The sequence below is a fragment of the Quercus robur genome, chromosome 8 (genome assembly GCF_932294415.1).
Source record: "Quercus robur chromosome 8, dhQueRobu3.1, whole genome shotgun sequence".
NCBI lineage: Eukaryota > Viridiplantae > Streptophyta > Magnoliopsida > Fagales > Fagaceae > Quercus > Quercus robur.
In genome coordinates this window covers 52,911,014-52,921,344 of record NC_065541.1, presented here as the reverse complement: position 1 = coordinate 52,921,344, position 10,331 = coordinate 52,911,014, and the positions used below count along the sequence as shown (strand labels likewise).

The window sequence follows — 10,331 nt, the reverse complement described above, 5'->3', positions numbered from 1 at the left end:
TAATTTTAAATTACAAAAAAATTTTCTAAAAAAAAAAAAAACTACAAAATCTTGCAATTTAAACAATTTATTAATGACATAGTTATTAATATTTAAAAGATATTAAGTAAGGTTGTAGCCTTAGGCTATAACCAATTTTATAGCAAAATTTTGTCCTTTTTTTTTATTTTTAATTTTCATATTTGGGAATTTAATAAATGGAATGATCAATCTTGAACATTAATGTTTTTTATATTAAAAAAAAAAAAAATGTAGGTGATATATTGCGTTTACCCCTGTTTTTTTTTTTTTAATGTGAAGGTTATATTAGTAACATAATATATATAAAATTTCATTTTCTTGTTTTATAAACTCCCAAATACATTAAAAAAATATATACCACATTTCAATTTTATCTCGAGCTCACTAATTATAATATTAGACATCAAGTTTGTAAAAAAACTAATTGACCTGAGCTTGGCTTAGCTTAACTTGTTTCATGATTTAAGCCATTAAGCCAACACAAGCTTAAATAAAGAGAATTCAATTATATAAACAATTTTTTGCTCATGCAAAAGCAATCAAGTTTTATAACAAATTGTATATAAAGAGTGTAAAATGTAAAAGCAATATTGCTTCCACATTAATACAAGATTGTAAATAAGATGAGGTGAGACACATGCTTAGATATTTTGTAAGTTCCTTCTCATATGAGGTGAGACACATGCTTAGCTCGACCATAAGGTTTGTAAGTTTTTAAATGGATTTGGAGTGGGTTTGAGTTCACATTTTAAATTTTACTAGTGTTTGATTTTTATATCTTAAGTACCTAGATCTAGGGGTGTCAATGTTCGACCCAACCCGCGAACACAACACGAACCCGACACGGGTTTTTTCGGGTTAGGGTTGGACCTTAATGGGTTTGGGTCATAAACAGGTCGACCCGAAAGCGACACGATAAGAAATGTGCCATAAGCAGGTCAACCCACATAACCCACAATAGACACGTTTGACTCGTCAATTTATTTGTGTCAACCCGAAATGACCCACTTAACACAACCCGTTTAACTCGTATAACAAATAATATTTATTTTATTTTAGATTTGTCAAGTACCTTTTATATCCAACATATATTTTAAATTTAAAAGAAAAGTGAGTAATTACAAAAATTTACAAGGGATATAATTTGAATTTGAAACTTTATAGACCCTAGAGCTACTAATACTTTTTTTTTTTTTTTGGGCATAAAACTTGCACAAATGAAAATGGATGAGCTTGTGGAAGATGTTATGAATTTGGACATCAACAAGGAATCTATGGATGATAATCATGGTCATAGTCAGGATTAGTCTACTGTTTGCTCAAATTCTTTCAATATTGATTCTTAGCATTTGACGAGTTTCAAGAATATTATATTTTTGTTGAACTATATTATTTTTTTTTTGTTAAACTTTGTTATTTTGAATTTGGGTTGAAGTGTATGCACTTATTTTGGAGTGTAAAGAACTTATATTCTAGATGAATGTTATATTTTTGTTGAACTATATTATTTTGAATATGGGTTGAAAAACTTCAAGTGTATACACTGCTTTTTGGGATGTAAAAAAAATTATTTTTAGATGGATGTTATATTTAATATTATGTAGGTTGAAATAGGTTGTGTTACATTCGTTTAACCCAACACGACTCGTTTATTAAGCGTGTCAAATGGGTTGGGTCAGGTCAACCTGCCTTATTAACAGGTCGGGTTAGGTTGAAGGATCATGACACGATTATTAAATAGGTCGGGTTAGGGTCGAGCCATTTAGTCGAATACCCCTACCTCGACACGACACGAACCCGACACGCTAACCCGAATTGACACCCCTACCTAGATCCTACCCGATTGTGTATTTAAATTACTAAAATTATCTTGACGCAAACACTAGGTTTAATTTCCATAATAAAAGTAATTGTGTCTCTCCTTTAAAAAAAAAAATTTTAAATACAATTTAATTTAGTGCAAATGAGTTTAGTAATTTTTAAATATTATTAAATAGTATTTTAGATTTTCAATTTTAGGCTAATCTTGATCCAATCCTCATGGTGAACATATGTGTTTTGAGTTTTTAAAATATATTCATGAGATGAATTTGGTAAGGAAAATTGGAAATTCCTAGAATTTAATATGTTCTGGTAAGGATTTGATATGTAAAATATTTACATGGTTTGGGTTTGGAAAATTTTTTTATTAAGAATAATTTTATATTATTCGTCCATTAAGATTTAAGGGTTGGAGATGGAAAATTACTATTAAAAATTTGTTAGTCTTGACCCAAGGTAATCTCCTATTGTAAAGGATAGTGTAATAGTTCTTTTAGCGCTGAAAGATTAATGGAAAATTGCTACATATCTAAGTTGAGAGTTTGTGTACTCTGTTAATTTGAGAGTAGTGTATAGGGATTTTGAGATTGTGAAAGCGTCAAAATTTTGAGTTTGTAGATTATTATTATTTTTTTGTGTGTGTAGTAAGATTAAAGTTAGTTGTGTTTATGACGTTTGAGAGTATTTTTGTGAGAGCTTTTTAGTATACAACAATGGATTTTGGTTAGTATATATTGCCTATAATTTAAATTTTGTATCTTGCTTGGATGTTTTGGTTTCTTATTTAAGTTAATACCTTTTCTAACCCCCAAATTACAAGAAGTTGATATAGGAGGTGCCATTGTTACAACAAATTAGAGCTCAACGAGGTTCTTGGTATAGTTATAAAAAAAAAAAAAAAAAAAAAAATTGGTGAATGTTTACAAAATATCTAGATTGTATTCGGCTTGGGCTTATGTTGAGTACACTAATTGTAAGGTTGGAGCTTGAGCTTATTAAAAATTCAAGTAGTCTAAGCTCAATTTGACTTGGCTTGCTTCATGAGTTAAGGTATCAAAGCTAAACAAAAACTCGAATCAAGACCACTCAGTTCCGCAACAAACTTTGTTCATGTAAAAAAAAAAAAAAATCATAATAATTTGCATATAAAGAGCATACAATTTACAAATAATAACTCTACTTGTGAGCCCATATTAAGTTCATAATATCACATTCTCAGAACAGCTCACCTCAAACCTGTCCCCAAGAAAATCAACGACTCCAGTCCAATCCGCAGCTGGATCCTGGCAATTAATTATCAAAGTCACTGGGTTCAGATACAAGAACAGGAATAGAAGTGCTTTTGGTTTTGAAGCTGTCAACATACAGGGAGATAGTGTGTTCCTTGCTGTGAATAGTAGCCTAGTTGGAGCAGCAGAGGGTTTTTTGCTTGAAGCTGTGGTGGATGCCTGCCTTACAGCAAAATATCATGGGTTTCATAGTATTTTGTTCCTAAGTGATAGCAGAGGATTTGGTCAAGCTCTTCAATACCAGGAAGGCTTCTGATTGGCAAACTCACTATAGGCTTGCTGATTTAAATTTTCTTGTACAAAATGGTCTCCTCTGCCACATGATCCTAGTTCCTCATTTGCTGCTTAAATCTTTATGTAATGTAGCTATAAAGGCAGTACAGGTGCCTATTAAACACTGCTGGTTGAACCCAGCTCTTTTGTAATCTCCCTTTTTCGGTATCAAAAAAAAAAAAAAACAAAGTTAAGTCAAGTTAATGTGTGACTTGTTTATCCTCTAAGGCTGTAAGACTTTAACTCTACTTATGAACTTCTTCACAAATAACATAATTTGCTTAAACTCAACTTCTTTATAAAACAATCTTCAAAACTAGGCTTAAAACGAGAATAGCCAACATGTTGGTGGCCTGGTGGTAATGGCTTGGGCCTACATGTCTCAAAACATGGGTTTGAGTTCTCCCAATAGCCGTGTGGCTCTTTATACTATCCTTATAAGCTGTTCACCTAGCTTATTAATGACTGTGATATGGGATTTTAGCTTAAGAGCAATTAGAGTGCTACTCTAGGAAGCACAGACACTTCATTTAGGGTGTTGTATCCGTGTTGTATCAGTATCGTTTCTGCATCATACCGATATCGTACTAGCCATTATTTATTATAATTTTTCAAAAATTACTTGTGTCGCCGTGTTATGCTAGTGTTTGCACTCACATCTATATCCATATCAATGTATGTGTGACTCTTTATACCATACTTATAAGATGTTCACCTAGCTCATTAATGACTATGATATGGGATTTTAGTTTAAGAGCAATTAGAATGCTACTCTAGGAAGCATAGACACTTCATTTAGGGTGCTGTACCCATGTTGCATCCATATCGTATCTGCGTCATACCGATATCGTACTAACCGTTTTTTATTATAATTTTTTAAAAATTGCTTATGTCGCTGTGTTATGCTAGTGTTTGCACCCGCATCTATATCTATGTCCATGCTTCGTAGGTGCTACTATAGTCACATTTAATTTAAATGAGATGGTCCATTGAATATAAAAGTACGAAACGGCGTCGTCTTAGATAGTTTTATCTGAAATGGCAGTGCCCAATGAAAAAGGCTATCTCACACTCTCACAGGTTTGAGAGAGAAGGCAAAAATGGCAGCTTCCTCTGCTAACCTCTCGCTCCTCTCCAAACCTTCAACAGCTTCGTCACCACCACACCTTCTCTTTAACCTCCCTAAGACCCTCTCCGCCAATCCCCGACCCGGAACTTCCCGGTTCAAATGCTCGGCCGGGCAGACCGGGTTCTTCACCCGGCTGGGGCGTTTGATTAAAGAGAAGGCCAAGAGTGACGTGGAGAAGGTATTCTCGGGCTTCTCAAAAACCCGCGAGAATCTCGCCGTCATCGACGAGCTCCTACTCTACTGGAACCTCGCTGATACAGACAAAGTCCTCGACGAACTCGAAGAGGTTTTGTTTAGTTTAGTAGTAGAATGCTCCTTATACTTTTAAGTTTATTTTGTCATTTTTCCTTTATTTGATGAATTGGGTACTAAACTATGCATTGAATTCAGGCTTTACTAGTGTCTGATTTTGGGCCAAGGATCACCATTAAGATTGTGGAGAGCTTGCGGGAAGATATATTGTCGGGAAAGCTTAAGTCAGGGAGTGAGATTAAGGTGTTGATACTGAGGTCTTGTTTTGTATATTTAGTATGACATTCAGTGTTCTCTGTTTGGATTTTTATGTTTTAATGTTGGGTGGTTTGGTTTTGTTTACTTGGGCTGAATTGTAGCTTAATTTTATAAATAAGCTAACTAGCTATAGACTATAGTATTAAATTGAGCTGGGTTCAGTTTATTTTTTCTGTACTTTGGACTTTGTGGATCATTGATATGTAAATTGTGATGTTTCTAGGATGCATTGAAGAAGAGTGTGTTGGAATTGATAACTACGAGGGGTAGTAAAACCGAGCTTCAACTCGGATTCAGGTTTGTGTGTTTTGAAGCATTGGTTTTTGCCAATTGTTATGTTTTACTGGATTTGGTATTGTCATCAAGTTGGAGTTTTTATGTTGGTTTAACTTTTGTAATGGCATCAGGAAACCAGCCGTGGTTATAATTGTTGGTGTCAATGGAGGTGGCAAGACAACATCACTTGGTAAGACATGAAATTATAGCGGTTACAAGTTCTTTGCTGAGCTTCAAGATTAAACCCGATTTGTTTTGATGAAATCTCAAGAAGGTTTTAATAAAATAGATCAGCTCATTGAAGGTGGAAGAGAGAATCGGTTTATATAATTTTTTATATTATTTTCGTAGTTTATATAAATTCGGCTGAGGCATCACTAATATATATTTAGTAAAAATCTATGCTACTTAATAGGTTTTTTGTTTCCTTGAAAAGATTCCAAATTATTTTTCTGCTGAACTACGTTTGTGGGGGTCTATTATAGTTGATTGATCTTTTATCAATTACAGCTCAGAAAAATTTCATCAAGTTAATAGACTAGAGTAAAGTTGACATATAGATCATTTTATTATTAAAAGGAATTCTTCAAATTTTAAATGAAATTCCAGAGTATAGCAAGCAATAAAATGATATTCTGATAAACTGCTTTTGCAGGAAAACTGGCCTATAGACTGAAAAACGAAGGGGCCAAGGTAAGATTATTACTTGAGCAATGCTTTTCCTGCAATGAAATATAATGAGTTGAGTGCATTACAAAGAATAGAAGAGACGCCTGGATTTCTGTGTTCATTTGAGAATCTGAACTGGACTTAGTAAGATACCTTAGTTGTTTTGGCATGTGATATGATTACGAAGACAAGTAGTTGATTGTAAAAGGAAAAAATATGAATAACATTTTGTGTTTTAATTTTATGTTGTTAATCCTTTAGAGCATATTACGTCACATAATAATATTGTTGTTTGTTAATTTTAATGTTTTCTGGTCATAGGCTATTTTGGGGTTTGGGTTCTTGTCAATCAACTTAATACCTAGAGTTGTTCATGTTAAGATATTGAAAATTGAATACAAAGTATATGGTGTATGTTCAAAATAAAGGGTGTCATTCCTCAGGTTGCTTTCACTGGTGTCCACAAGTTCAATCTTGGTTTAAATAACCTTTTATTGGTAGGTGATTTATGTTTCTCTAACAAATAGGTAAAAATACAAATTACCTCCATTACTATGAGGTATTGAGGTTGCTATCATTTTGCTCCCTCGACTTTCAAAACCTGCAATTTACATTGATGCCGATGTGACCCTTCTGTCAAGAATCACTAAATTTGAGCCGTTAAACTTGAATGTATCAAACAATTTTGTTTTTGACATAAATAGAAAAGCAAAGGTTAAAAGTAAAATAAATATAAAAATTCTAAATTAATCAAAATTTATTTTTTTAAAAATCCCACCATGACTGCCATTACCACCTAGAAGGCTAGAACTCCCCCCAAACCAAAAAATAAAAAAAATTGTCTCTACCATGCTTCGGCAGCAATATACCCTCAAGCCACAACACCTTCCACTACCAACTGTTATGCTTCTTCACCAAAAAATCCCCAAAATACCCAATCAAGGCAAACCATCCCTATAACCCAAAAATACCCAGCTCCATTACACACCATGATGATTCTCCGATCACCTAACTAGCAGCAATGGCCAGACCCACACCTAAACCCACTTACAACTGCTGCACCCGTGTAGGGGTCAGGATCTTTCAGAAATACTATAAATGCCTGATACTTGAGCAATCTCATTTGGGACGGACAATTTTCTGTACAAATACAAAATTATACGCCAATATTATTGATCTTATTCTAGATGAAGCTAATGTTCTCAATATTTAAATAATTTTACTTATTTTGCTTATTCTCCTTTGCATTTCTAATATTTTGCTGAGTGGGGCATGCCTTATTCACAAGTTGGTCTTCATTCCATTTTAAAAATATTTCAGATACTGATGGCAGCAGGTGATACTTTTAGAGCAGCCGCTAGTGATCAGCTGGAGATATGGGCTGAGAGGACTGGGTGTGAGATTGTTGTGGCTGAAAAAGATAAGGCTAAAGCATCATCAGGTAGACAACTAAATTATAATAGTACAATGAATTCATTTTGCATATTGTTTCCATTGTTTTTGTTTGTAAAAGTTTTATTTGTTATATTATATTTACTAATTCATGATATTAAAGTGCTTTCTTAATAGTTCTTTCACAAGCTGTGAAAAAAGGGAAAGAACAAGGTTTTGATGTAGTTTTATGTGACACATCTGGACGTGAGTACCCTGGACTTTCATGCTTAGCTTTTAGTATACTTTAATGTGCCTCTTTGTGGATTAAATTTCCGTACATTGTAATTTTATGTTGTCAGGTCTCCACACTAATTTCAGTCTGATGGAAGAGTTGATTGCCTGTAAAAAAGCTGTGGGGAAAATTGTTCCAGGTGCACCAAATGTAAGCTGAAAGTGCGGCACCTTATCCTTATTTTTACAATTGAAGCATTATATGTTTAATTGTGTAAGAACCTTGTAGCATGCCTGAGAAATTGGGGGTGGGGATCTATGATGTGATGCTAAAGTATGACTTCATGTCTGTCTGTTGCTTTGTCCCTCGTTGCTAATAAACAAGTGGTAACATAAATTAAAAATGATTTTCCTTCCTTTCTTTCTGTGAAAGCTAATATTATTTGCTGCGGTTGTGTACCGTTTTGGTATCCTCTTTTTGAAAACAAATTTGTTACTTATCCAAAAAAAGAAAGAAAAAGTTATTTCTTATGTGCTCCTGTATGCTGGTTCCATCCAGCTTTTGTGGTCATGTATGTAAAGATTTCTTAAGTGAAAAATATAACATGTAAGGTGGATGCCTAATAATATTATGACTGCAGTTATTCCATCTCCAATAGCCATCTCTCCTGGTCTCTCTGATGGCTCTTGGTGTTATGGAGAATGGCTTACATAAATTTTAGCCTTCATACTGGATCATATGACTGGAGACTCATTAAACAATAGTTGTTGGTCTTTAAGACTTGTCTAAGATTATCCCATTATATGTGCAGGAGATCCTGCTAGTTTTGGATGGGACAACTGGTTTGAACATGCTACCACAAGCAAGGGAGTTCAATGAAGTAATATTTCCTTCTTTGCCTTCCGCATTAAACATATTTGGGTACTAATTATTATTATTGTCAATCAAACAAAAAGATTTTGATATAATTGTTGCTGGACTGGTTTTTATTATCCAATACAACTAAAGCTGAGAAAAAAAAAAGGCTCCCTTCAAGTTTCCCTGGAAATTTTTGACTTGGAACTTTTGATACAGGTGGTTGGAATTACGGGATTGATTTTGACAAAACTTGATGGTTCTGCCAGAGGTGGCTGTGTGGTATGTTTTAATGTTCATCTGAACCATAATTTTGTATGGTCTCATACCTTGTACTTTCTGGCTTCCCCATTTTTGTCCCTATTTCTTTTATATATTAATATCCAAGGTGGTCACGTAACTGTAATCTCTTTTCGCAGGTCAGTGTGGTTGATGAGCTTGGCATCCCTGTAAAGTTTGTGGGTGTTGGAGAAGGTGTTGAAGACCTTCAACCCTTTGATGCGGAGGCCTTTGTTAATGCCATATTTTCATAAAGCGTAAAAAGTGGCCAGCAAATTAACCGTTAGTTTTCTGATTTCAGATGATAGTGACATTTTAGATCCTTTAATTCTTTTGTTTGACTCGTATTTGTTGAGATGAAAAGTAGGCGGCCATGGAACTAGCTTCCACTTAATATATATATATATATATATATCTTTTTCATATCATATGTTATGGTAGAACCTAACTCAGCTCTGAATTAGACGCCACCACCATCCCACACACAGGATGCCACCCTGACTGGTGTCATGATTCACCCGTTGGAATTTTATCTTGAATCACTAGTGCCTATCTGATGCCAGTGTAATGGTTTAGAAATGGTGAAACCTAATAAATAGTATACTGCAAATCTCTCCTAAGACCAATTACAAATCTATTTCATGACACGCTAAATTGGTGTCTTTGTGTTGTCTGCCTCCTCTTTTGTAGGGTTTTTCTCTTTACAATTCAGCAGCAGCGCTCAGCATAATAGCAAAGACACTATAATGAAAGCAAGCAAAGCAATAAAAGATAAAAGAGAGCCCGAAGTAAAGAGGTTAACCTTGAGGCCACTCTTTTAAAGATGCATTATTATACTAGAGTGTGAAGAAGTGACCTGGGGCTGCGGAGTAAAATAGCTGTTGTTGAGACTCTGCACACAATTCTTTTCTGCTTTTTGTGGCTGACAGTGGTGACAATTTGGTCTGTGTGAGAGAACAGAGAATCTCTAGTTGATCACTAGTTTAACTTATTTTTTCCCATGTAAAAAAAAGAGTAAAAATAGTACTACTGATAATGTGAAATTCATGCATCATTGTTTCCAATTTCTAGCCCATGACGGATCCAGCATTATTATGGTGTTAAACGACCCATGTTTTTATGTTCTTAGGTATTTTTTGGTGCATTATTAGTTAGCTTTGACCAATTGGGAATCCATTAGGTTTGAAGCAAGCAAACCATGCCCATAGAACTCGGCCTTTCACAAAAGGGTTATGGCTTTTTACTAAAGCTGAAAGCTTATCTTCAAAAAGGTTAATTTTTTGTTGCTTATTTGGTAAAAGTCGAGACAAAAAGTTAGAGCTATGACACCAAGTATCATTACCTTTACTCCACCCCAAAGAAAATCATGTTTCCCCTAGGTAGTCCTCACACACAACTTGTACAGGTGTCCAAGCTTTTAAGTTAAAACTAGTGCCAATGAATGAGAAAGAACTCATAGCAGGTTTTCACAACAAACAACCCAAAGACCAAAGAAAAAACAAACCACAAAAGCAATACAGACGTGTATAAGAGCTGTGTTTAAAAAGCATACATACAATTCAACGAATGACACTCGTAAATGTATTGCCCATTTGACCACATA

General features: G+C 34.3%; 1 protein-coding gene across 1 annotated transcript; it reads left to right on the top strand.

The window, feature by feature from the left end:
- The first annotated feature begins 4,434 nt into the window (after nucleotides 1-4,434).
- LOC126696988 (cell division protein FtsY homolog, chloroplastic) lies at nucleotides 4,435-9,792 on the top strand. The gene is made up of 12 exons (XM_050393776.1): nucleotides 4,435-4,819; nucleotides 4,924-5,028; nucleotides 5,267-5,340; nucleotides 5,451-5,509; nucleotides 5,975-6,012; nucleotides 7,309-7,429; nucleotides 7,558-7,626; nucleotides 7,722-7,804; nucleotides 8,406-8,474; nucleotides 8,669-8,731; nucleotides 8,869-9,010; nucleotides 9,419-9,792. The coding sequence occupies exons 1-11, from the start codon at nucleotides 4,505-4,507 to the stop codon at nucleotides 8,980-8,982; spliced, it is 1,110 nt and encodes a 369-aa protein (XP_050249733.1). The 5' UTR covers nucleotides 4,435-4,504; the 3' UTR covers nucleotides 8,983-9,010; nucleotides 9,419-9,792.
- The last annotated feature ends 539 nt before the right edge of the window (nucleotides 9,793-10,331 follow it).

What these genes read in the sequence shown, in the direction of transcription:
- LOC126696988 (XM_050393776.1), top strand. Translation starts at nt 4,505, where the DNA reads ATGGCAGCTTCCTCTGCTAACCTCTCGCTCCTCTCCAAACCTTCAACA. An exon ending in AGTCAGGGAGTGAGATTAAG is followed by an intron (nt 5,029 to 5,266) that starts GTGTTGATACTG and finishes TGATGTTTCTAG; the next exon opens with GATGCATTGAAGAAGAGTGT. An exon ending in TGAAAAACGAAGGGGCCAAG is followed by an intron (nt 6,013 to 7,308) that starts GTAAGATTATTA and finishes AAAATATTTCAG; the next exon opens with ATACTGATGGCAGCAGGTGA.